The sequence below is a fragment of the Cuculus canorus genome, chromosome 1 (assembly GCF_017976375.1).
Source record: "Cuculus canorus isolate bCucCan1 chromosome 1, bCucCan1.pri, whole genome shotgun sequence".
NCBI classification, from domain to species: Eukaryota; Metazoa; Chordata; class Aves; order Cuculiformes; family Cuculidae; genus Cuculus; species Cuculus canorus.
Window position 1 is genome coordinate 90,910,611 of NC_071401.1, and position 26,924 is coordinate 90,937,534.

Below are 26,924 nucleotides of genomic sequence, written 5' to 3' on the forward strand. Positions count from 1 at the left end.
CCTTAGCTTAGCCTTTTTATGTGTTGGTGCACTCCTTGTGTCTCAGCTATGCTCATCACCTTCTCTGTGTATTTAATGCTCAAAGGGAAGCAAGAATTTGGGATTAGGAAAACCTTCTAGGCCAGTGGAGCTGATAAAGAAATTAGCTCAATATTATATGTAGATCTGTGCCTGTCACTGACAATGGCAAATCTACTGGGATACAAGAAAAATAGTTCTTTTTAGAATAGGCATTTATTTGTCTTGTTGCAAGATGACTCATTTGTTTGGGCTGTCTAAGAAGGCATTAAGTGTTTTAAAGTTTTAAAAGCTGTGAAGACTTAACGTCCCTTCAACCCTCCTCCAACTTAGTTCCCATTATTGAAATGCAATTTTAAGCGTTGGTTTAACTTGAATTACTCTGTGATTCTTTATTTTGTTTTCTCATCTTTGCCTTTTGCCATGCTAAAATGCTGACTGGAGACATCATGTTCCCGCCACATGGATCACATGTTTCTCTCCCCCGCCTCCATCCTTTATCCCCGAAGTTATCGACCTAAAAATCTAAGCACTCCTTTGGCTGGAGCTATATGGTCTTTCCACACACATATATGCAGTTGCATTTTTCCCCTCTCTGCTGCAATTTGCACATCTCTCCCCACAGGAGGCTGCTGCCTGCCCATGTCAGGCTGGGCTCTGTGCCCCCTTGCACCACAGTGCCCTGCCTGGAACATCCATCCCACATCAGAAAGCATCTTGCTCCTCTTGCTGATCATCTCTGGATTTGCCTGATTGGCTCCTCTGTGTCTCTGCTTGGTTTTAGGAGACTTCATGCAGCAAATCTTTCAATTTAATGATGTGCAGTTGACATGACATGATGGACTCAGCTCAGCATGCAGAAGCTTCTCCTCTTCCAGGGGGCTTGGAAAAGGCCGTAGGACAGGAGCTTTACTGAAGGGGATATTATTTCATTATGGCTTTTTTCCCTGAGGTCTGCAGTGGTTATCAGGTCAGTAGGAGAAGGAAACTGTGATCCAATGAATAAGAAATGGTCTAGAAAAAGTTGCATTTGCGTTTTTTGCAGTGAAACTTCCTTCACAGTTTCTGCCTCCTGTAACATATTTGCTATATCTATTTGGATAGTAAGTTTCCCCAAGCAGAGTTTATCTCATCTGATGTGGAGTGGCATTGGCAGAAGCACAGCACCTCATGCTGTGAGGTCCTCTGCCTTGCATGCACCCTTAATTAAATTGGAGTTAGAGGACCCGGCAGTTGGATGATAATGGCCTTTCCCTAATTCTTCTTTGTACAATCTGCTTTTGTCTCCTTTAGCGTGCACATGGAGGAAGTTTTTCCTCTGGTACATCTCCAAATAGTTTTTCTTCTTTCTTCAAAGCTGCCAAAGCAGCCTGGGTGTGGGCAATGCCCAGGCAGAGCTCCTCTGCGGCTGAGCCCCAGGGGGAGAGCAGCGACCTGGCAGCGGGGACATCTCCCGGGAGCAAATGGTGATGGTTACACTTCATCTTGGGGTGGGGAAAGGTGTCCTCCTCCCTGGCTGCTTGTCCCTGGGCAGAGCCAGAGGAGCATCACTTGGTGCTCACCAAAATTGTCTTCCATTTCAGTTCAGAAAATACAAATGTCCCCATTTCTGGAATGAGTAATAGCCCAGTGGCAAGGCAGTTGGAGTCTCTGCAGTCCTTCTGGAGAGGGGTGTTAATCTCAGCACATGTAAGGGAAGGAAAGTGGTTAGAAGACAAGCAGCCCTACAGCCACAAACAAAGCTTTTTTGGGGTGAGACATCAAGAGAACAATATCATGGTAGTTAATCTCTCAAAAAAACCCAAGGAAGACACAAAGAGACAGATGGGGGGATAGATTCCTGAGCTATCAGTTTCACCTGGGAGGAAAGCAAGCTCTCCAGTCCTAAGGTTTCCAAACCCTAAAAAGAAAACAAACATCACATCAACTGTCTTGGATGATTTTGAATCTATCAGAGGAGAGAAACTTTATTCATCCACATATAGCCACTGAAAACTGCTTCAGATGTTGAAATAAAAGGTCTCTCAAGGGTTCCTGATGTCTAAAATTAACTGGATTCATTTTTGCTTGACGACTTGCTGTTGATTATGATGAAAGTTTATTCTGAATGAACATTTCCAGGCATGCAAGGCAGCTAGACTGGAAAATGAATGTTTTAATAGATCTGGGGTCTCGAAGCTCTCATGTGCCATTACGCAGCGCTCTCCCTCCCACTCACAACACTGATCTTAAAATGGTTTCTCTGGATCAGGGTAAGCTGATTTCCTTCAAGTTGTTTTCCTTTTTTCCCTGCAAAAGGGAAAATCAGCGGAAAATTAGAGTGTTTTCTTGAGAAGACAGTGAGTCATTACTAGCTATGTTGCAATAACTTTATTCATAAATATTATTGAATTATTAACATCTTAAATTTTATGGATATTGCAAAGCTAAAGCTAAAGACTCCTGAGGAAGGTGTTTTCTTGGTCATTGGAAGTGGGTGCCTGGAGATAAGCTGGGATGTCACTCCCGGCCCTTCCTGCGACCTTTGAAATTCAATTGGGCTGACACATTGGGCCAAACTTTTAGTGCTGTGTTTGGGAAGGAATGTAAGAAACAAAATGAAGAGAGATCCTTCTCCTGTTATGTCCTCCCACCACCCTACAATCCCCAATGTGGGGGTTTCCTCTGTAGTTGCCTCTTTTTAGGCTCATGCTGTTTTGTAAGGCGGTCCTCCCCCAGGAAAACCCTCTGACACCTGTGCCCATCTGGTTATCACATTTTCATCTGTGCTGTGCTGAAAACCCAACTCTTTCCAGGCTCCTGTGGCACCCTGAGTTCCCCAGACCCCCTGGCCAAACTGCTGCTCTGCTCCTGGTTTTCTCCCGCATGGTAAGTGTCTGCCTTGAATGGGGTCATACCCACCCTATATGTCTCCTGCCTCGGCAGAAAATTCCGAGTTCCTCACTCACAATCCTTGTTAGTATTTCCATCAGACCCATTATTTGTCAGCTCTCCTACAGAGAAGCAGCAGCAAAGTCTTAGTGAAGGCGAGGCGCAGGGTCCCCCACCCTCTCCCATGTATAGGCTCCTTACCATGACAAATGGGGAGACTGGGGTTCATTTTACCCGATTTTGCTCTTAACGGATTCTGTTAAGATACTACTATTTTTTCTTCAAGACACCACCTGTGAAAACCATTACAAAACACCAATTTCTTTTTTCCCTGGGCTTCCTTGTGCTGAGATTGTGTGCTGGCCACAGCAGCTCTTCTGGCAGGCTTCCTGTATCTCATGTGTTTGAGAAAGGGTTTGTTGTCAGCCTCCACACTGTTAGCAAGTATCTTCTTGGATTTCTCTTCTGGGGCCGCCTTATTGTAGTCTTGCATCTAATTTGCCTAATTTCTGCATTTGATTTCTGCTTTTTGAAGGGTGTCTCTTTGCTTTGAATCGCTCTGTTGTGCTGCTGTTTAGCCACCTGGGGTGTGTGTGTTTTCTTTTTATTTATTTTTGGTACACATTTACTCTGAGCTTCTAATTTGGTGCTTTTAAACGGATCCCACTGTTGCACGGCTCTTCAAGAAAAACTTGGGCAGACATCACAGGAGATCAGGCTTTCCTTTTGGTCTTCATGTATGGCTTAAAAATCTAAGTCATGAAGCAGCTTACAGCTGTCCTTGCACCTGCAGACCTGGCCTCTAAAGGCCTCCCTCAGGATAGTTCACTCATCTGCCACATGGCATCCCTCCACTGGGCAGCAGGAGGTCATTTAGGGAGCTGCACCTGGGGTCTTCGCCCCCACCTACTCCAGAAGAAGCAGGGCCAGTGTCTTGGAGCAGGAATGGGTGTGCTCACATATCTGGGTCTGCAGTGGGAAAAAGAGGGACCTTGTTGTCACACCTTTTCCAGTAATTATTAATTTTTGCCTCTATTGAAAGTCCTCTCTCACTTCCCACCAGTTAAATCTGTGTTTCTGTCAAATTTATGAATAATCCTTCTCGTAAAATCCCATGGACACAGACATCCCTGGGACTGACTATCTTTCGAAGACTCTGGTCTAGATAGAAAAGTCCTGGTTGTTTCCACAGCATTTGGCTCTTTATGTTTTCTCCTTGACTTGTCAGTGCTGAGAAGTTAGACCTTTTGAGGTACATATTCCTATTTTTGGTGTAATCGCAAAGTCATATTTGTTCTTATGTCCTCCACTGAGAAGCTTCTCTTTTCTGCCTTCCTTCCCAGTAACTTTGTATCACTGCATATACAATCCTTCAGTTATGCAAAAGCTATATTTTTAGAAAGCTCTGCTTGGCTGTTACCTAGAAGTGTGTAACCATAAAGTTCAGTCCTACTTGGCCAGCCCTTCCCTGCTCTCCCTGCAGCCAGATGTTCCCTCTTGTTAGGCAAAATACCAATAACACCAACACTGCTGTTGGAAAAAAAAATTAAACTGCTTAACTTCAGAGAGCCTTTCTCAAAGCACATTGACAGAGCGAGTCAATAGGTCATTGTTACATTTTTCTGGTCATTGTGCTTACAGAATTCAGCAGAAGTGTTTCCTACACAGTTGTTTTGGTTTTTTTTCTCTTTGACACCCTTGTAGACACAAAGAGAAACCTCTGTCAAAGTTTCTCTCCAGACAATGCAGCCGTTAGACTGAAAGGCCCTGCGCACAGGGCATCAGCCCTGGTTTTGTTCATCAGGCAGATACTGTGGTCTTCTGGTACCTGGCAAGTTTAATCCCGTGCAGTCTTCATGTGACAAAGACACTCGGTGGGATCGCTCTCTCCAGCAGAAGGAAACAGGTAGAGCAAACAGTGCCATGAGTGGAGATGGGGAGGAGTAAATAATTAATTTCTTGAAACCTGGGCAAGTCTTCCCATCCCTTGCCCACCTGCTGAAGAGATTTCCATTTTCAAACACCGAAGGAGATGCAGCGACTCCCTTCAGGGATATCTGAAATGGTGACTGGTACCCTGAGAGGAAAAAAAAAGATGTTTAATCCCAACACTTCCCCCAAGCAGCCTCATTCTTCCAGCACCTTCTTCCTCTCGTCCTTCAGCAGTACCTGACGTGCACAAATCCCTGCTTTGTTTTGCCATTGGAATTAGTGCAAATATGTAAGAGCACTTCCTTTTCCCCATGTCCAGCTTAAGATAGCAAGGGAAAAAATGAGCAAATGTTTACAGCTGCTTCAGCCAGACTAAAAACCCAAAGGTGATCTTCTTTCTGTACCAAGAATATGAAGAGAAAGTTTTTCACCCCCTGTGAAAAGTCTCTGATTATTCCTAGTGACTTGATTATTTTTTCAGAACAAGAGAAAACCCATTATTTTAAGGCATTACTAGAGGAATGAATTTGACAAGCCTTTATCCACATGAATGTTTACATTTTGAAGGGGAAAAAAATAAATCATCATGACTGACAAGGTCCTTTTAAAGTACACAATATGCTGAACCTCACCTGACTCTTCCATAGATGTTAATCTAAAGAGATATCTTTGCGTGTATCAAATGAACAGTGTAAGGCAAGGGTTATAGCTATACGCATCTTTGCTGAGTAGTGATATAGGACTGCAGAACTGGACAAACTTGTTCTCTTAAAGCTCCGTGTCCCCTGGGAAGAGGATGGTGTATTCTTGTTCTTTCAAACACCTGAAAATTTGCTTTAGATTGACTATTGCCATTTGTACTCTATGTTGCAAGGAACAGAGCTTTGTTTTAAAAAAATCCACTAATCCCAGGCAGTTGATTCTTACAGAGATGAGGAGTTTGGACTTTGAGAGGTACTACATGAGGAGCCAGTAGAGGTGAAGAATGACCTCTGGCTCTCACAGGACCTCGTTGTCCTTTTCCTGTTGAGAAAATATTTGCCTACATGTTCCCCTCAAAGTTTAGGAGAAGGCTGGGGATTGTGCAGCCAACCTCATCCCAGCCTGATGGGAGGGAGAGGTGAGAACCTCAGTGGTGGGATTTTGATGGGCCTTAGGACAGAAGTGAGGAGTGCCAGCAGCAGCAGAGCCTAAGTTACAGGAGCATCCTTCAGCTCCAGCTGAAGACCTGTGAAGAAGGGAAATCTTTCTCTCATTGGTCCAGAAGAGCAAAAATGTAAAATTCAGAAAATAAAACTACGCTAGAAACACGGGATTTCTTTTTTTTCAAATAGAAAATTGGCTTCTTGCTGCTGTCCCTTTCCCTCTGGTGGTATATGCACACTTGGGCAACTCCACTATTTTCTCTGGATACAGCCACCTGTAGCATCTCTTCTTTTAGGAGGTCTTGTTTCCTTGTGAGATGCATGGACCACAGCTTTAAGGGCTAACAGCTCATTACACATGATAAAGATAACCAAAGTGAGGGGTCTTGCCTCTCAATGGCCACCCTCTGCATGCAGAAGGATCTCTGGTGGTCTTAGGGCCAGCCTCCTGCCCAGTCCAGTGCCACATGCAGCCACATTGCATTGCTTGGAGTGTCCCCATGGTGGAGATCCTGCAACTCCAGAACCCATTTCTGTGCCCATCTAGCCTACTTCTACCCTAAGCTCACATTCCTATCCATCACTGAAAAACAAACTGCTTAGCCCCATCCTTTTATTGTTTCTTTCTAACTGTTCAATCCTGTGTCCCTCCCTAGCTTTCCATTTGTCTTTTCCTCTCCCTTAATTTTTCTGGGCCTCTAGGTCATCCTCACCCTTCCTTGTGGGTTTCTTGTCAGTTGTTCAAGTCTTCCTTGAGGAGCAGTGCTAAAATCCCACCCACACACTCTGGCTGAGACCATGCTCATGCAGAGGACAGCAGATGAGCTTGGCCATTTTTTTCTAATCCGTACGGAAGAAACTCCTCCCCAAACCCCGCAATGAGCTTGACATGAGTACCTGTCTTAATTTAATTTTCCTTTCCCTGAAATTAATGGGTTTTTTTGTTTTTAACTTCAGAATTGCTGCCAAGGTCCTTTCATCACCGAATTGGAGAAACGTAGGATACGGTGGCAGATAGACTCAGCTATTAATCAGGTTAATGTGTCTTGGCGGTCCAGTTCAGAGTACTGTGGTGCTGGCTCTTGTGATTTTGTAACATCTTGTGACATTCAATATTTTTGTTACAGCTCTACTTTCCACATTTATGTCATAATGGGAGAAGCTGAGATTTCACATAGGAAGAATTAGGGATAAAGTACCTAGAGCACCTCTCTATAAAGATTAATTGGCAAATGAGACCTAAGTGCATCCTAATATCTCAGGATATTGGAAGGCAAATAAAAAGCACCTGCAAGCATCTGTTGTTGGCTGCGCTTGCTGGAAAGACACTTGCAAGAAATGTGCTCATTTGGCTGCTCCAGTGGACAAAAACTGTTGAATGCTGATCCCAAGTTCTCCAAAATGTTGTGATGTTTTCTGGATAGTCCCTTGTGGGAAGCTGGGAGACTGGTGGGAGAAGAATCATAGAATCACTAGGTTGGAAAGGACCCACTGGATCATAGAGTCCAACCATTCCTAACACACCCTAAGCCATGCCCAAGAGATGCAAAGTGAGGCAAGAAATTATTACTCGCAAAAGCTGTGGACTTCCAACCAGTCATAATGGAAGTGTCCCCTGCTAGAAGGCCTTGGGTACTCTGATTAACAGATGCCTGGTAATTTATTACCAGATACCTTGACTTCAAAGACCTGTGTGGGTTTTCCCTGTAAAACTCAGCATCCTGGCCAAGGGTGCTGATCAGGAGGAGCCAGGAAGTGTCAGAACGGCTCAGACAGGAGGTCCAGATATGTACCTGTGATGTTTGGGAGCATAAGGCCACTTCAAAGGCTCTGTCTCTATGCCATTTCCCCTGTGCATCAGCCGCATCTGAGCAAGAGGTGGCTGAATGAAGGCGAGGGTGCAGAGCTAATAGGCACTGGGTGCATTGTTCATGGAGGGGAACCGGTTTTTACCAACTTCCCACATTCAGTGGTGAAGACCCATTTCAGCCAACACTTCCTGGGTGCTCTACCTTTGGTGGGTGGTGTGAATGAAAAATACAATCTAATGTTCCCAAAGGGCTGTATGGGGCAGGAGGCAGTTAAATGTGTAGTACGCAGAGGAGCGGTGAACTACACCGTGACTCTTGCTTGTTATGGTCTGCCCATACACAGACCCCATTCACAGAATCATAGAATCGTGGAATCCAAGAATAGTTTGGGTTGGAAGGGACCTTAAAGATCATCTAGTTCCAGCCCCCCTGCCATGGGCAGGGACATCTCCCACCAGATCAGGCTGCCCAAGGCCCCATCCAACCTGGCCTTGAACACCTCCAGAGATGTGGCATCCACAGCTTCCCTGGGCAACCTGTGCCAGTGCCTTACTACTATCATGGTGAAGAAATTCTTCCTAATATCTAGTCTAAATCTGCCCCTCTTCAGTTTATTCCCTGAGAAATGACAGTGTTAATATACACCACTAGGAAAAAATATGACAGAAAATACAGTTTAACAAACCTCTTGACATGAAAACTTAAAAACCATGCAGGATATGGCTCAGTAAGAGAGACACACAATAAAAATCTGCACATAAACGCAGCTGCAAACTACCCACAAATAAAGGAAGCTCCGAGGCTGACTGCAAAACTGGTAAAAGGCTTCTACTGCCATTCCTGCTGCAGAAACATTTTAAATTGTTATTAGGAACAGTTTGCAAAGGCTCACACAAAGCCACCATTAGAAATAACTTGAACACAGAGAGGAAAAAATTGCTCGAGAGTTCTTTTGGGAAGGATTAGGTTTAAAATAATTGCCATTTGTAAATTAATTTCACATCCTTTTGGATCTTGGCCTACTAGTGTTTCAAGGTTTGACTGGAGCTGGCAGAAAGGGTGGGCACTGCTTCAGGGGCTTGACTGCCAAGAAAAAAGAAAATACTAAGAGAAAAAAATTGGCAATGAAAAAACAAGGCCAGGGAAATATAGGGAAGTGATATTTAGTTTAGGAAAATTATTATTCTCTGAGCCATGGTCTGATTTTATGGCTGGCATACTAATCACGATTTTATATGAGGTTTTACATGTCTGAAGGGAAACTGTTGGTGAACACAGCTCCCAATGCTTTAATAATTTTTAAATTCATAATTCTAATATTTTTAATTGTTTTGTTTTGTTTTAGATTCATACCGAAGTCCATTGAAACCAGTTGGGAGACTCCTTTCCGCTTCAAACGCTCTGAATCAAGCTGTGTAAAAATAGATGCCATGTGCCTCAACTTCTGCTGCAGTGTTGCTCGTTGAGTCCAGCAGCAGAGTAAGACCATGGCTTTTCTATTTCTTACACCCAGAGTTTCAGAATCATGAGTTATCAGGGCCCAGCCCAAAGCCTATATGAAACCTCTCAGATCTTTTGCTCTATGATGGATTAGACTTGAGAGATCTGGGCTTGCTCCTGCCGTTCTCTCTGGTGTTGAGCACATGGATTCCCCTCTGCATTTTCCTGGGCTCGTTTGACAGCAGAGAGATGCTCTACAAGGAGGCCAGCCTCTGGCACTGAGGGGAAGACTTGAATGGGAAGAGGCCCAGGGTTAATACCCAGCTATTAGGTAAAAATCACAGACCAAGAGATCAGAGATGCAGACAGATTCAAGAAAAACTGTTGAAAACAGATTGTTAGTCAGCCTTATGGATCTCAGCAAAGGACATATTTTTCTTACTGGAAGAAAGCCATGATGTAGAAATAGACTGAAATCAAGAAAGAGGGCTGCATCCAAAGCTTAGGCTGTATATTTAAACATTTTTGCTGTCGGACCATCTGGGACTGGAGCTAAATTTACCTACATATTATTTTCAGTGCTTCTACTTCTTGAGAGGTGAAAGGTGCACTTGGTAGTTTACATGAGGAGGAAAGGCAAAATAAATGTCCTGGGTCACATTTTCCCAGTGTCAGACCTGTGTGTGGCTTAGGATGCCTAATCTGTCTGCAACACCTGACTTTAAGCCCAGGTTGATGGTCTGCACACACCAAGTCCCTCCATAGCCAACACAAAATCTTGACTTGCATTCTTGCTCCCAGTAACTCCAGACAATGATTAGCAATGCAAATGTACTCACATCTTTTTTCTGTTTTTAAGCTGTTACTGATTTCTTTTTTGAACCATGGCTAAAGGAAATCTGTTTCCTTGATGAAAATACTTATGGGAAATCCAGAAAGTCTGGTTTCTTACTCAGCTCAGTCAAAATTTGCTTGGTGGCTCCCGCACACCTGGATCCTAAGAGAAAGTATGAAACCCAAGTGAAGTCTGGCAGTCCCCTAGGCATCAGGGAAGGTTTGGTGTGGGCCTTTGATGACCCACAGGGAGTAATGGGACAGAGACTGAGAGATGCTGTGAAGTAAGAAAGTTGTGTTTTGTAACTCTGCAATTTTTGCAACACATACCCCCTCTGAAAATGAGGCGCCTGCATCTAGCCCTGGGTTGGCCGCTGCTGTGAAAGAAACATCCACCACCTCAAATTTTAGGTGCCAGAGGAATTTCCTTGGGGACTGGCTTACTGATTCCTTCTTTGACAGGAAAAGGGATGAGGATGTCTGTATCTCTTGCTGGTCAGAACTTAGACCTCCCCAACTCATGGAGTGTGTCCCAGCACCTACACTGGAGCACTGAGCGTTCAGCAAGTGTCATTGGGCTCGTGCTAAACTAATTTCTCATCCTCTGCCTGTGTTGTTTCTCCTTTTAAGGTAATTTTCCCATTTAAATGGTTTTGTAGAAATGGTTTCTTCAGTTATCTTTAGAGACAAAAGTGAAAATATCTACTGGACAATCACATCCCAGAGGTGTTTATTTTCTTAAAACAAGAAAATTTATTAGTCTCCAGTTACTGCCCATCAACATGGGAAAGACTAGAAGTAGTTATATCTGGGAATTAGAAAAACTAAGTGTCAAGATGTATGGGACCTTTTTAATCCTGTTGCTTGTGTCTTTCTGTTCCGTGTTTCATAAAAGTAATAAAATTCAAATATTTTATAGAAGTGATCCATGATGGCTATGATATGGAAATGATCCAGTGGCTCAGTTCATCTGTGATTTAGATATTCCTACAAAGAAAGTCTTAAATGTTTCCATCCATCCCGTGTTATGTGCGTATCATCTTGATCAGAAAGACTTTCTTGGTAACAATCTCCTCTGTCTAGCTAATTGTGAATGTGCTGCCTTCAGAGGGCTTCTTTTTGATGGAGGGTGTGTAAAACTCTTCCAAAGCCAAAGCACGTGAAAAAGATTTATTAATCCTGTTGCCTCTGTCACTCATGATAGTGCTAATAATCCATAAGCCTTACATCATGTCTAGCATCCCATTGTAAGAAATGCATGTCTGGGAGGTGAACGAGAAATCCCACATGCACTCTTCTCCTTTCTCTTCCACCTTGATAGGAAGCCCCTGATCTGATTCACCTCTTTCCAGCTACCCTGGTTCCTTCTTGCTTCCTGCACTGGCAGGGAGCTGACAGTGCCCCAGTCCTTCCCAGGGTATGCCTCCTCTGAAGTCGTCAGTACTTGTCACTGTATTTGCAGTCAGGGTAACGGTAGGCAAAACGGGAATCACAAGACCGCAGAGGTTTCAGGAGCTCTGCCAGCATTGCAATCGCCTCGTTGATCCCCTGGTCATCAGCAAAGCCACCGGCACAGTGCTGCAAGAAGCTGTCGATTTTCTCTTGCACGGGTTGCAGGAACTTCCCCTTCAGAAGCTTAGGCAAAAGCTCTTGACACACCATGACAAGACTGTGCTTCTCTCTGATGGAGTTGCAGGACACAAATGCTGACTGACAGTCCACAGTCAAGCAGCTAAATATATCTTTATACTCCTGTTGGCTGTCAATCAGCTGGTTCCCTATTAGAGACAATTAAACCAGTTGTCAGAATCACGGTAGTGAAATCTTGGGTAATCACATACGTCTCTACCACTGTATTAACATGGGGTTTGTTACCATTATATCTAAAGCATATGGCTATCTTTCACCACAAAGAATTCTGTGCTGTAGCTGCACATGGACCGATTTTCTCACTCCTGAATATATATTTCTGAATGACAGAGCTCTGCAGAACAGCCTGACAGAGGAAGTGGAGAGGAGTCTGTTGAGTCAAGCTGATGCAAGAAGAACTGGATTACTAACCTAAAATGTGGCATTCCTGCAAAAATCTGCCACAAATAGCCAAACCCATAATTTTTCCATGTTATCCCAAATCATTAAATTGTAACAACAATTTTCTAGCTGGAGTCAAGTCAACAGTAACAGCTGTTGGGACAAGAAGAAGAAACCCAGTGGAAAATTCTCTGACAGCTGCTTTTGAATATTTGAAATCTACTCAGCTGAATGTGTGAGCTGAGCAAAGGCCTTTTGAAAATTTGAATGTTCAAAATGAAATTGCTAAATTATTGGAGGAATAATCTTTGACTAGCTCTGCTTCCAGGCACAGACCCATGTAACCTGTGAAAAGTGAACAGCAACTCTTAATTTTGTGTATAACTGACAAAAGGGGGATTTTTGTTGTTACAATAATTATTATTAGTTAATATGATAAATGCACCTAAAACAGCCTGATTTGCCCCAATACTTAAAATAAATGAAGTCATAAAATTTCTGCTTAGAAATACTGACATTTGTAAAGTTGTCAAATGTCAACATGTGCGAAAGTTTTAAGAGGTGATTTAGGAAGACCTCAAACGAGAGCATCCAGCATCACGCATGTTGAATGCTGCTGCCAGTGGCAGAGGGGCCGGACAGGACATAAGTGCCCACTGTCAGTCACCAAACCACTGGCCACACAAACAAAACATCTGTCACCTTCCCAACTCAGAGACAGGATGGCAGGAGCTGCTGATGCTTTTGCTGTCAGCAAGTATCTCCACGAAGTTTTCGTTATTTAATTTAGCAAGCGATATTTGGTTAATTGGAAAAAATCAGCAGCAGAGCCAAGTGTAGCAGGTGAAAGATTTGTTTCTCCTGTCTTGCTGAGCCCTCCTGTGACAGATGCGCAGCCATGGAGCCTGCTGAGTACCTTCCTCCTTGTCGATGATCCCCAGCGTGCTGGCATCCCGGATGAACAGATGCCCATTGCTGAACACGCCAAAGGTGCCAGCATTCACGTGGGTGAAGTAGAAGAAATAGTTGAGGTCGTTGGTGCCCATGGAGCGGAGGACAGCAAGGAGCTGGAGGGCAAGGTCAGCAGCCACCTCAGGGGCTGCTCCATAGAAGTCACGCAGGGGCCGGGTGCTGGCGCTGACCACCAGCCGCCCGCAGGAGCCCAGGTACCGAGGGAAAGGCCATCCCTCCACATCAGGGAAGATCTGCAAGGGAGAGCAGGAGCAGTGACATTACCCCTGCCCTCTAGCCGCCGTACTCTGCCTGCAGACCCACCTCCTGTCCGCGGGACCTTGGAGTGGCTTGGCCACCTTCAAGCAGCAGTGACAGTGTCATTGCTTTCTAAAGCAGCTCACCACCCTTCCTCACCCCAGACTTTCCCAACAGCCGAGGAAGGCTCTGCTCGGTCCCGGAGTAGTTATGCTGCCTTCCCCCCACCTTCTTTTTTAAATTAGGGAAGAAGAATCTGATATTTAAAGACCTATTTCATAAGGGAGACTAACCAGAAAGTCCAAGATAATAATAGATTTCAAATTCATGAAAATTTTAGGTCCATAAGAACTAATTTTAGGTGTCTTTATGGAACCTTTGATAGATCCCTCATGAACACCGCATAGCTGAAGTCATGGCTTGGAGGTGATGAGAGGCTAAAGCAGTTTTCTCTACTTTGTAAGAACTTCCAGGCCATTTTGTAAGAGACTTTGCAGTCTTGGACATAGAAGTGCTGGGTGATTGCTGCAGTGGGGGCACCTGGGCTGGGCTCCCTGCATCACTGCATCTTGTGCTAGCAGAGCAATTATCCCAGGTGGAGACAAAACTGCAGGACTGCTGAGCTGTGCCAACACAAATCTTTCTGCCATTTACACTGCAACTTGTCTGTCTCCCCAACACCCCAGACTCCGCAGGGTTTTGAACTCATCCCATGTCTTGTTTAAGGTTACTTCTTCTTTCTGCTGTGAAGGCATCTTGGGCAACCATGAAAAAATCAAGCCATTTCTTTTTCTCACCTCTTTAAACTGCATTCCCATCTTTATACAGTGATGAGAGCTGCAGCCTCATGCCCCAGAGAGCTGTGGCCAGGATGGCTGAATGACCTCTGGCAGACTCCCAGAGCATGAGCACCTTTCCCCTTCACTGGGACCTGGCAGAACCCTGTGCGCTGCTGAGGGCAGCGGTGACCCCAAGGCAGGAGGCAGATGTACCACAGCCTCTCTTTGTAGTATGTAAAAAAGCTGCAGGAAACAACAAGGAGGACTAAAGGTGGGGCGGTGGTTGGTGGGAAGGGGTGAATATACACCCTAGGAGACATGAAAGGAAAGGGCAGAGCCACATGCCAGGCAGGTCAGCACAGGGTGCAAAGGCTTCCAAGTCTCTTCCTTCAAACTCAGAGCTCAGTTATATTAGGGACTCCACAAAACACCCCTGCAAATCTGCACTTTGCCACAGAGCTAGTTACTAGTGGCACTGAAATGGAAAAATCAGCACTGACACATGGAGTCTGGAAAATCAGTGCTCCCCAATTCCATGTGCAACCTCAACACTACATCTTGGTCCTCCCACACTAAAGCATATGCTTTCTCTTTCACAAACTGGCTGTAATTTTGAGTAATATGTTAGCAATGCAAACATAGCACTGTTAAGTATCAGGGATGTGTAAAACTCTGCCTTTCACAGTGCAATAACCTGTCTGGGTTCTGATTTATTTAAAGGGCTGGCATTTGTATCACTCCACAGCTTCACAGGCTGATGCAAGGAGCACCGCAGGAGTCTGCCTGGCTTCAGCTAACCAACCTCATAGAAAAAAAACACGCTTTATGAAGGCTAGGGAGCCTGCCAAATGCCAGACCTGGGAATTTTCTGCAACTGGGGGCTGGCACATATCTCATGCAAGGGTTCACTTGCAAGGAGCTGCACATGGTGTTTCAAGCTGGGGCAAGGTGGTACGTACCTGTAATAAGATAGGGTGTGAATTCACTGACAGGGTGTACAACAGGCGCAGTTTGTCCCGGTCAGTGAGGTGGTCCATGTAGATGCTGCCAGCATCTGGCACCTCAGCATAACGCCGTACTATCCTGTCCAGGAGACGCTGGGATGGGCAGCGCAGCATTGGGCTAGGCAGACCCTGGCAAGATGAGAAAACAGGACAAAGATGTTCATTTTCCATCCTGAAATGTCACAATGTTCTTGGCCTCTGCCAGGGTATGGGTACCGCTGTGCTCTACCCACTGCACCTCTGCCCTCTGTGGCTCACCTGGTGATGGGTACAGGCACATGAGGGGATCTCTACAGCAATCCCCTCCTAGGAAAAACCCCTGTGCCATCCCAAAAAGCCTGTTACCAACTCAGGTTTCCAAAATGGCACCCAGTCTTCGCAGCACAGCCGTGGATGCTGCAAACATTTCCCCTGACTGTGTGGTACCACACTGCTCTGCACTGGCAGGCATCCTTCCCCTGCCTGGGTTTCCAGTCATGGCACACCAGTTTGCTGGTAGAGGTCTCCGTGTTGCTAAGCTGGTGAGTCACTTCTTTCATTAAATAATGTCATCAGATCCCTTCGCTATTTGTTCAACCTGTGAACAGCTTTCTTGGAAGTATTATTTGCTAAGGTCAGTAAACATGCCTTAAAAGTGTAAATAAACACTTAATATGGGTACAAACACAGGATATATTCTCTCTCTGATAAACTTGTGCATTAATTATCAAAACCAAATTTGAATAGCCTGTGTGTATTTTTTGTAAATACCAGCAACAAATAAAGAACCCTTTGGCTAACAGAGTCAACCCTCACTGCGTTTCACCTTTCAGATTTGGAGATTTGGCTTATAAAATTGCACAAGCAATCCATAGCTGGGATAAATGGCATAGAAAGGTATACCTTTGTAGTCAAAAATACCTTTGATTTAAAGTCAGTCTTCCTTAATACTCAGGGAGCACAGATGTATGGAGAGTCACCCATTGTGCAGCCAAAATGCTGTCCTACCCTGCCTCTGCTAGGGAAAGGAGTTGTGTCTTTGGTAAACATTTTTCTTCCAAATGATCCCAGTAATCAAATTTACTTTTCCAGATTTTTCATATTTTGATGGCTGGGAGACATGCTTCACAGGAAAGGGAACTGGAGCTCACATTGCTCCATGCCATTCTTCATGCTGAGAGCAAAGATTTGACTCAGGATAACCCCAAGTCATTTGGTTACTCTGGGGTAGGTCTGTCTCAGCCCTTCCTGCACGAGCTGTTCATTTGGCATAGAACACTTAATTATCCTGCCGTGATAATGAAATGAAGAAATGAGGAAAGGATTTCTGTCTCACAGCACTTGCAGGTGTTTTGTAGCTGACTATCACTTTCCCTTTGGAGAAATGAGAAAAAATGAGCAGAACAGAGCTTAGTTAAGGAAGAGATAAATGGTGGAGAAGAGCTCGGCATGTATGCAAATATTTGCAGCCAAAGTCAGAAATCCTTTCTTCCTCCAGGTCTTTGCAATGCAAATGTTGAGACCCTTAAGAGTGTACAGCAGGAATAGAAATCACAGTGGCAGGGAATGCATGGAAGTGTTGTCCTATTCCTGGATTGGATGCAGTTTGTGCCAAAAGGTTTTCCAAAGCACATCTCTGATGGTGGAGTGCAGGGTCAAAGAGGCTGCAGGTCTGCAAGCTGACTTTGGGAGCTTGGTAATGCCCATTCTTCACTAAGTTGTACCAGCTGCTGCTGCCTATGCTCTGTGAGCAAAGCGATGTGTGCTGGCCATGTAACCACAGTGCTGGCACATCTGCCAGGAGGTGGTTGTGGTGCCAGTCAACAGTTTCAAACAGTACATCCTAGAGAAAGGGGTTGAAAATGGCTGAATTTTGACCTTGGTACTGCTTTCATCTATCTGCCTTCAGCATTTTCCAGGCAGTGCTTTGTAGGCAGGGCTGTAAATTTGCCCTGTGGGTGATCTGTTCTGAAACTAACTTGATTTTCTGTTGTTCTTTCCCTCAAACAGTAAAAGCATACACCATGGCTTGAGGTGATGAGCTCCTGGGCAAAGCAGCGTCTGGCTGGGGCTCCTGCACAGGTTGAATCCAAGGTGAATCCTGCTCATCTCCAAGGTGGGCTGGATATTAAAAGTGAAAATTTTGCTGCGTACAATAAAGATTTCCATTGTGGTACATGAAATAATCTCTATGGCAGTTAGCATGGCTGATAGTTGGGTCAGGCAGAGCAGGCAGCGTGAAGTGAAAAAACATTACTTCATGGTCTGTCATTTTGATTCAAGCACGTTATGGCTTGTTGTAATTCTGTGCTCTATGGGAAGAAATTACCTGAACATTAGCTTTCCTTGGTGCTGCTATATAGGAAAACCTATGAGGAGAGGCGTACAGGGTATCAGTAGGGTAGCTGCTCCTGGGGACTGCGGCTTTGTGAAACAGGGTGGGCATCATGTCAGACATCATCAGCAGTGCGTGTTAACACCTCTGAAAAGAGAGAGGGGGCAAAAACAAGCCAGAAGAGCACCGCTGCGGGTAAGCTTTTATAGTGACATATGACATCCCCAAAAACACCCCCTTTGACAGTTAGTGCTGTCGTGCACACATTTGCTCAGCCAGTACAGCAGAAGAGCAGCAGTGCTGGGCTGGGGTGCAGGCAGAGGCGCTTCCGTGGCTTATGGCTCTCAGAAGGGTAGGTGGGGTGGGCACAGAGGAAGGGGATGCCTGGTTTTATGAGGCTAGACAGCTTGGGGGTTCACATTATGGTGACCCACACAGAAGGGCTGTGGGCTGAGGAGGGTCCTGTGTACAAACTCATACACACTGTACAACTGAAATGTTGTTGCCGCAGGCTGTTTATAGATTCAGACCATCGTGACACCAGCAGCCATTTTACAGAGCACAGGCCCAATCTTAAATAGCGATTGCTTCTGAAATTTGAAGGTTGGAGTGGTAGGCCCCAGGATCGCTATGGTCCCCTGTGTATTTGAGCCTATACACTGTTAGGAAGGATTTATATTCCAGTTTACATTTCTCTTCTTAATTCATGGAAGCAAAGAACCATGAAAACATGAGCAGCGCAATCCCAAGGCTGATGTGCAAAGGCGTGGGACTCTCTACATTCTCCCTGCGCCCTCTCTTAATCTAAAAAGCTGCAGGTGTTGCTGAAACGTGCCAGGGAGTTTGTTCCTGGGCACGTTCCACCAGACTGACCCCTGGAGCTCATTTCAGAGACACCTTGGAGCTGGGGTCAGCTCAGCTTCCCACTACTGCATGGGGAATTTCAAGCACCTGGGAGAAACCTGATATGTGCAAGGACAAAGCACCTCAGCCTGAGTCTCTGAATGGTGCTGCATGTGCATGTTTCTGTGTGATGCATGTATGTGTAGCCAGTTCAGCCAAGGATTCGCTTTCAGAGACCGCAGTGTAGGGAAAATTACATAGCACATCAGGAACCTTTTAAAGAGGAGAGTTTGGGCTCAGCTAATGCCTTAACGCTGCAGCAGATCTGATACACCACAGAGCTACATTTTCCCAGTTAATTTTCACTAAGCTCAGCAAATGGAAGTTTTAAGCCCTTGACTTCTTCTGTTTCACACAGCACTGCTGTGGGTGCAGCATGATTTTGCACAAACCTATTGGAAGCTCTAGCAATTCCTAGGATGTGGCACCTCACCTTGCTCTCCTGCAGCCACCTGCAGTGCTGCCTTGGGTGACAGTAATGGCTGGTGAGGGCCTGGGGAGATGCTGTCTGACACCCTGCATGGACAAGTCCCTGCCTGCAGCCCACAAGCTCAGGTGAGGGATGCTCTAAGTTGAAGTGATGCATATTTGCCCCCCACTCCCAAGCTGCTCTCCAAAGGTTACTATCCAAAGCCTTGCTCCAAAGAATTTTGCCCTATCCGACATGTGTCATCCTGCACCTCAGCCCCTGGGTGGGTGCTAGCTTCAGGGTGAACTGCCTTGTGGGGCTGTCAGTGACCTGAGTCCTTCTCAGAGCAGCTCATGCACCACCTCTGGCACTGTTCCTCCTGCTCTCCTCACTCCTATGGCTCCATGGGGTAAAAGAAGCAGAAAACCTAAAGCAGCAAATCTTTAATACTCAGCAAATCTGAGCAGATGAGGCAGTGTGCAGGCAGGAGGAAGCAGTAGGCTTTAAAGAATAAAAAACCAGTCCATTTTTCACAGCCACTTCTCTCTTAGAAAGGGAGAGAAGTACTGGAATAATCCTTCTTCACTTCTCAGGGTCTTGTTTATAGCATATCCAGCCTATACCTGTAGCCCCTGCCCCTTTTCTGTGGATATTGCGATACTTTGCTGTTGTTTAGATAGAGTGGTGGGATGTGTGTGCATTTAGGGAGGGGACTTTTGCTCTCAGATGCAAAGTAGCTGCTGCAAGATGTGGCCAGTGGCCATCCCTGGCTGCCCATGGCATCCCTTGGTGTGGGCAGTGGTCAATAAGTAGCTCTCCTTTGCAGCCTGCCTACTCTACACCCACATACCCTGTCCTCTCTTGGATTTGTATGTGACACCCCAGGACTGCAACAGAAAGGGCAGCATGCTTCTTCACGCCCTAGGTCATTTTCTGTAGATGGCATGTGGGTGAGGAACTGAGGCTCCAGCTCTGACCATGCTGTTTGCCCTACCAGCCACCACCAGAAAGGAGTCCAAGCTGCCTGATCTGTGGCCCACAGAAAAGTCACTTTCAAGGTACAAGTTAAGCCTTTGGGTATGACTTTATGACAAAAAAAAAAGAAAGGAAGGAAAGGAAGGAAAGGAAGGAAAGGAAGGAAAGGAAGGAAAGGAAGGAAAGGAAGGAAAGGAAGGAAAGGAAGGAAAGGAAGGAAGACACTGAGACATGAGAGAAAACTGGAAAAAAACAACAGAAATATCCCCACTCATGCTGTTCCCACATTTGTGTACACGGCCCTGTGTTTTCCCTGTGCTGAAAATCAGTGGGCACTATGGCTTTCCATGTGCCTTTAGCCTTAACCTGCAGGAGGAGCTGGGAGCCGGTGCCTGCCTTCCTGGTGCAGGAAGGGACAAGTCTCCATAGGACAACTCTCTGTAGGGACAACATTCCGTGGGGACCAATTAGAGTTAGGGTTAGGATCAGGCTTAGGGATAAGGGTGAGGGTTACGGTTAGAATTACCTCTGTGGAGAGAAATCTACACATTGGCTGTGCAGTTTTTGTTGGTGGAGAGTCACTCTAGACCCTTCCTGTGGCTGAGCCCCAGCCCTGGCCAGGCTGTGCCATGGCATTACCTATGGCTGTAGGAGGGTCGGCTCTGTGCCTGAGGTGATTATCTTCCCAATGGGGCCTCATTCTGCCTTTCCCTCAGGGTGGGCGGTTTGGCCAGTGGAGGATGGGGCTGCCTCCTCTCCGCTAGCTGGGGCAGGATGGATGGACCTAGCCGTTGCCCAGACTTACCCTCTACCTGGCAAGTCACAGCCATGTCTTCTTCAGACCCTTCCCCCTTGCCAAAGTGCAATGCACCCCCTTGGGCCTCTTTGTCCCCATTCTTCCCTCCCCATCTTGTTGGCGTGGGGCACAGGAGGCCATGGGGTACAGACCTGGACAAGGTCGGGGGTGAGGCGCTTGGCCCGCAGCCACTTCTGAAAGCGGTGCGTGCGGCGTAGGGCATGCTCCAGGCTGCAGGTCTTCGTCTTCAGCAGGGAGACGCAGATGCGCTTGTCAGCCCGGTCATGCTGGTACTTGGTGGTCAGCCGAGTGATGTCAACCATCCGCCAGCTCTTGGCATCATCAGTGTAGTTGCCCAAGTAGCTGAGCAGGTAGCTGGGGGGCAGCTTTAAATGAGAAGAAAGCCAAGTGTCAAACCTGCCAAACCAAAACGAGAGCCCCACGGAGAACGTGTTAACAAGCCACAAGGACACCTGCCCAGCACCAGAGCCACCACGGTTGCTCCACTGCATGCTGCCCCAGGGGCTTTCTGCTATCACTTGGCAAAGGCATCAAGGTGGGGTGAGCCTTCTGAAGCCGTTGGCCGAGGAATAATACTTTGGGAAAATATAATTTTTTTTTTTTGGGAAAATATGTCCGTTTCCACTTTCTGCTTAAACCGTCCCTTGTTGTGAACTGTGGCACGGGGCGGAAGGGAAGAATACCCAAACGAGGTCTTTTGTGCCATGTAGAGAGAGGGAGGGAAGGGAGAGGGCTGCAGGGTTTTGGTTCACAGGAATCCCTGGAGATTTTAAATATCCTTAATCCTGGAGAAAGGGGCCCAAACCAGGAGTACTCCACATGTTCAGGGACCCTGCAGAACAGAACTTCCTGGCAATAAATGTATTTGGGAATCCCCAAATGACCTATTCTTTTCATGTGGCAGTCTTACTCAGTACTGGGGTTGATAGGTCCCCCACAACGTTACTGGCTGTATTTTAGCATCCAGGATGAGTGACATCCCCATGCAGTGACAGAGTTTGGGGGGTGATGGAGTGGATGAGGGGACATGTGCCCTGGGTGTGCAGCACCATTGTAGCTATGGAGATCTTGCACTGATTTGCTCCCCATACACAGGCACAGGAGGGGAGCATATGGGCTGGGTAATTAGACTGAGACAATTTTTTTTTGTTTCAGCAGCCCCCTCAGCCCTGCCCACGCACGCGTCACACACGCAGGAACTAAGGAGCATGGTGCCTGTTTTGTAAGTATGTCTGTAACCCGCTCTTGGAAAGCGGCTGATCTCTGAACTTTGCGTTGGTCAACGTCATGCATTCACAGCCTCTAAAACCTCCTGCCCCAACTGCCTTCCCCAAGAGCTTAAGAAAGCATGTTCTAATTTAACCTCACCATAAATTAAAGCCGATAGCTCAGTAGCGAAACAGGAGAGGCAAGAGTTTCACTGAAGTATTGGCTAGCTGGAGTTGGAGGAAAAGACATCAACAGATCTGAAAGCTGAAGATGATCTTTCCTTTCAATTTCCATTTGGGGAATTGGGCACACAGAAATTTTGGGGGGATTAATTTCCTCTGATTTCAGGCAAATAAATGACTCAGCAACACTAGCTGCTCTCTGCAATCAGACCCCAACCAGGCAGCTCCTCACAACCACTCTTGAATGCAATGCCTCGCTCCCCTTCCCCTCTATGGACACAGTGCAACTCAGCTCTGGGTCAAGCACAAGTGTCTAGGGCAGGGAAAGCCCTTCCCCACAGAATGCTGGTGCTCACCCTGCTTTGGTTTTTGGCTCTAGCCATGTGCCTCCTTCAAAAGATTTGCAGGGGATATTCAGGCTTATATAAAATTAAGGAGCCTGGTCCTTTGCACAAGCAGGTTGGGAAGTTCAGGCATTTTGGTCATTTTGGCATTTTGCCAAATATGAAATTGAATTTTTCCTACAATTAGGGCATCTAAGAGGAAAATGAATGCCTTGTTTGGTTTTGGGTTTTTTTTTTTGTTTTGTTTGTTTTTGAGCTAGGACTAAAGAGCAGAGAATAATTGCTATGCCTCTGTGTGATTTGTAGTGCATCACAACCCCTCTCAGTGCCTAATCGGCAAAGCAGGCACAGTGTGCCAGGCACGTACAGGGAAGAGGTAGCTATGGGTTGGGTTTCTCTTTCTTTATTTATTTATTGAAGTTAAGCACAAACCTGCCTTGTGATTTGGCTCAAGCACGTGTGTCCAGGGGAGTTCACTCCAGGCAGATACCAGCAAAGCACTGCCTCCTGCATGCAAAGAGTGCATGGATGTGTGAAATCCAGGGCTGAGCGTTAATTTGAGGGTGGATAGAACAATTTCCTCTGCAGAGCTCCTAGGGGAGAGCCACGCAGGCCTGGGAACCTGGCACGGGCTGCAGCTATTCTGTATTTGGCATCATTTCTGGGCAGTGCAGAAATGGCCTGGCACACTTGCTAGATACTTTCAAGATTCATCATCAAGTTGTGCTGTAACAATAATTCACTCTTATATGAAGCCTTTTAGCTAAGGGCCTGAATGTGCTTTAATTAAGACTTTCAGTAATATCTGTGTGAATAACTCAGTCACAGATTACAGATTTAGTTCAACCCAGAAGGAAATTTTGAAGAAAAGCAAGATTGTTTTTCTTTTCTCTTGGATGAAATGAAGTATTTAGTTTCAGCCAAAATAATTTTCCTTCCATTTGGAGTTTTAATTTTTTTTAAAAGATTAAAATGAAGTAAGTCTTAAAACCAAAAATTAAGTAATGCTGTATTAAAAAAGCATCAAATTAAAGCATTCCAGCTTTTTCAAACTCCCTTCCCATTACTTTTGGCCAAAGCTCATACATCACCAGTGTAGACACAAGTCTGCAAATAGTTTTGGTCAGTTCAGTTTTGCAGTATTTTGAAAATCTAATATTTTATGCAAACTTCTGCTGCACTCTGCTCTCAGGACGGTTGGTAGGCAGGTTTTGGTATTCTCATTTACAGATGGATAAAGTTAGGCAAAGATAAGGGAAGTAAAACATATTAGAACACAAGATGAGTCACCAGCCCTTCTGGGAACAAACCCCACATCTTTCTTAGTTGAGTGTGAATGCGTGTTGCAGCTCCCGGAAATGATAGAGAATTAATGAAGCCTGTTTTAATGAGGATTAACACAGAGAAGCTGCAAGTGCAATCTACCTTTGCCAACATGAGAAAAGGTACACAGGGATGGGTCAAAGAGCACTAAGTATCACTGAAACTTCCCCCATTTATCCTTCCACTTGCCGAAAAATCCCAGCTGTTCAAGAAATCAAGTGGGAGAGCAAATTTAACCCCTGCAAAGAAAAACCTGAAGCTAACTGATTGATCAGGAGAACATTTTTAAAAGATACCCTTTCCAAAGTGCTCAGAGCAGAACTGCGTTATTTGTGTGCTGCACAAATAACAGTAATGCTTGAAGCCAACTGCAGGCTCGCAGGAGAGAATAAACATAAGTCTCTAGTTTGGGAAGCCCCTCTGCCTTCCCCAAGGCAGAAGCATCATGCTCCCACATGTACGTGTCTCTTCACTCCCAGAACCTGCTCAGACCCTCTGCACACCAAGACCCCTTCCCTGCTATCTCTCAGAGGAAAGCCAGTGTGGAAACCTCCTGCTTTTGCTCACGTAGTATCTATTCCCTGCGCCCTGGTGCAATACGCAGCCGGCCACCAGCCAGCCGGAGGCAGTTGCTTGCTGCAGAAGGCTACTGCTATTTTTGGCAGGGTTGAAGGAAGCTGCACGACCCCAATCTCCCCAGCAGCTGAGCGCGAGTAACCGAAGTGGTGCACCTGCAACAACCTGCGTATGCAGAAGCTGCTGGGTACTCAGCAACAGGTCCCTAAAAGCCCTGCACGAGCATGTGGTGAAGGGGCCACAGCAGTTTGGGGCATGGGGTAGGAGCCAGATCCTGTGCCACCCTGCCTCAAAGAATAAAATGTAGGGCAACCTGTACCCTAAATGTACCCCCAGACCCTGCGAAAGCATACCAGCCTTTGTCAGCCAACTGAAAACACTTGTTTTCAGTTGTTTTCAGTTGATTGTAAATCCATCCTGCTTTTTAAGACAGGAGCCTGGGCTGGGTTGGGAGAAGCTCAGCATTGCTAGCCCAGCTCTCCCTAGTGCTTCTGCACCTTACTTACTGCATGGCCTGGCACTGCCCTTGGTGCAAGCTGGGAGAGACAGGAAGCCAAGAGAGCAAACTGCTGAGGGCTGGGACCCCTGATGTACCCTGGTGAGGGATGCTCTGGTGTAGCACAGCCACTAGCTGCCTTTTTCCAACTGCAGCAAGGCAAGGATGGATGTTCATTATTACAAGTTCTTTCCAGACAAACCATTATGATTTTACTATGCTACATTTTATAGGATAGTTTAAGACAAAAATGGTGATTTGTCCACTATTATACTACTTACATTATAGCATTAAAAATACCATTTACTATAATCATTTCTTCTCCCCTAGGCTTTTACATCTATAAAAGAAACTGCATATGGCTCTATAAATCATATCAGACCCAATAAACCCTTCCTTTGCCAAGCACTGCCTTTAACTTTCTCCTCAAACACATTTACAACATTTTCCCTGCTGTCATCAGATATGCTCTGCTTTTGAGCCTAAAACTGATTGGATCAGTCTGACGACTGCTTGGGCAGCATAAGCCTTATTGACTTCAAGGAAGATGCAGTTTCTGCCTCTGCCTTTGAGTTCTCACAGAAACCTCCCAAAACTGTACAAATAATTTAGCCTCATCTATTTTCAAATGAATAGTTAACCTGATGTGCGAAAGTGATTATGCCTCAGCCAGGTTTAGATCACTTTCGATCTTAGTTAATACACATGTGAAATTCCGCACATCTGCGTTGTTGCACTTGGTACAAAATTAAATAACAAGTTTATACGCCTGTAGTTAACTTAGTCAGCTGAGAGTGTACAAAGCTACCCGCCCTTTCGCCTTTATTGAGCTGCTCATAATAAAATATTTCCAGTACATCTAAACAAACTTATTTCTTCCTTCCCTCTTCCCTTCCCCTATCACTATCTTGAATGGTTTCAGAGCCACTTTCTCTGCCAAGAGTTGTGCCATTTACTCTTGCTTTCAAATTATAATTCAGGACTGAAGTCTGACTATGTTCACGTGGCTTTAAAAGCAAAGAAACAAAACAATAGCTTATAGACATTAATTAAAATACTAAGTGCAGTAATGGCAAACAGGTTCTAAGTTACTTTTTGCACTATCTCTCTTTAAAGTACTTGGGTGACTTTCAAATTGCTATGTAAAATGCTTTAAAAATTACTGTGCTGAGTTGCTGACCTTATTTCTTCTTTAAAGAATTTCTTGCACATGGATGTCCCAATGCAGGCGTTGCATTTATCAAGTCCCAGGAAGGTCCGACCAAAACTGTAGCTGGGTTTGACGTGGGGTGCCGTTGGAGAAGCTGTTGCTGCTGTGGAAGAGTTACAGTTCAGAGCCAAAACCAGGAGCAGCATCAACAATTCGGCAACTCCCATGCAAAAGCAACATATCCAGTGCCCCATCTACAGTAGCGAAGAGCTCTGCTTTTTGCAAGTTACCCCTCTCTGTGTTTTCAGTCTCTTTTTGATGACTTCAGTCTGCAGCAGTGAGCCCCGAAACACAGCAAGACACGCTGGGTGGAGGAGACCCTGCTGCAGTCCCCATCCTGCCAGCTGGTCACTGGCTCTATTGGCTTGAGGTTTGGGTGGGAAAGATACGATGTAGGGTGGGGAGAAGGAAATACATGGAGGATGCAGATAACTCGGATCACCATGGTTACCTTTCCTTAACTTAAAGCAGCTGCTTCTGCCCCTGCTGACCCTCCCACCAGCCGACTTGGAAAACAACACCAAGAAGTGCTCATCTGCACTTTGTGCAGACAAATGAAGGATATCCTGTTGCTGGAGCAAAGGGCATAGACGGGACAATTAGTAAAAATTGATTTGGAAGGAATAATAGTGTGGCAGAAATGCACATTTTGCCAGAAGCCAGACTCTTAATGTTGCTTTATTCCTAGAGATTTGCAAAGGCACACTGCTTGACTTCTTGGATGCTTTCTTGGCTCAGTTACCCCTTCTCACAGAGCACTGAAAAGACTGTCAGGTGGAATCATCACTGTTTTGTTTCTTTAAAACAGTGGTGTTTAAAAGTGATTGCACCACAGTGTTCCATGCTGTGGAAAGCAGGATAGCTTGAAGCTTTCCAAAACATGCTGCTGATGTAAGAACTCGGCTTCTAAACCGCTTCTGAAAAATTGGGCTTCTCAGCAAGACTTGTGTGCTTTTGAATATCTTTTCCTGATAGTCCTGGCACAGGAAAGAAGCTAGAGAAAGGGATGGGGGGCTAACACAAGAGCCTGCCAGAAGTTTTAAATGTGCTTAGAAACAACTGCAATCACAGCCAAAAGCCGTTCACATTAGA

The 26,924-nt window shown here is 45.6% G+C and overlaps 1 protein-coding gene across 4 annotated transcripts; it reads right to left on the reverse strand.

The window, feature by feature from the left end:
* Positions 1-338: 338 nt before the first annotated feature.
* Positions 339-26,211, reverse strand: DIPK2B (divergent protein kinase domain 2B). Of its 4 annotated transcripts, XR_008452868.1 has the most exons (7): positions 25,803-26,211; positions 20,624-20,888; positions 15,030-15,203; positions 12,999-13,287; positions 10,899-11,829; positions 7,255-7,412; positions 339-4,966 (listed from the first exon to the last, which is right to left on the reverse strand). XR_008452868.1 is itself a non-coding variant. In XM_054083482.1 (6 exons), the coding sequence occupies exons 2-6, from the start codon at positions 25,832-25,834 to the stop codon at positions 11,489-11,491; spliced, it is 1,101 nt and encodes a 366-aa protein (XP_053939457.1). In that variant the 5' UTR covers positions 25,835-25,935; positions 26,063-26,211; the 3' UTR covers positions 10,382-11,488. The 4 variants fall into 4 exon arrangements, 2 of the variants coding, with proteins under 2 accessions (XP_009559190.1, XP_053939457.1); XR_008452869.1 differs by lacking the exon at positions 7,255-7,412 and having other exon boundaries at positions 340-4,966; XM_054083482.1 differs by lacking the exons at positions 339-4,966; positions 7,255-7,412 and having other exon boundaries at positions 10,382-11,829; positions 25,803-25,935; positions 26,063-26,211.
* Positions 26,212-26,924: the final 713 nt, after the last annotated feature.

Bases quoted from the DNA above. Each gene is read 5' to 3' on its own strand.
- DIPK2B (XM_009560895.2), bottom strand. From the start codon at position 26,026: ATGGGGCACTGGATATGTTGCTTTTGCATGGGAGTTGCCGAATTGTTG. The intron at 20,889-25,802 runs GTCAGCAACTCA...TTGGTTTGGCAG, and splicing joins TTCTTTAAAGAAGAAATAAG to GTTTGACACTTGGCTTTCTT. The intron at 13,288-15,029 runs GTACGTACCACC...TCTCCCTTGCAG, and splicing joins CACACCCTATCTTATTACAG to ATCTTCCCTGATGTGGAGGG.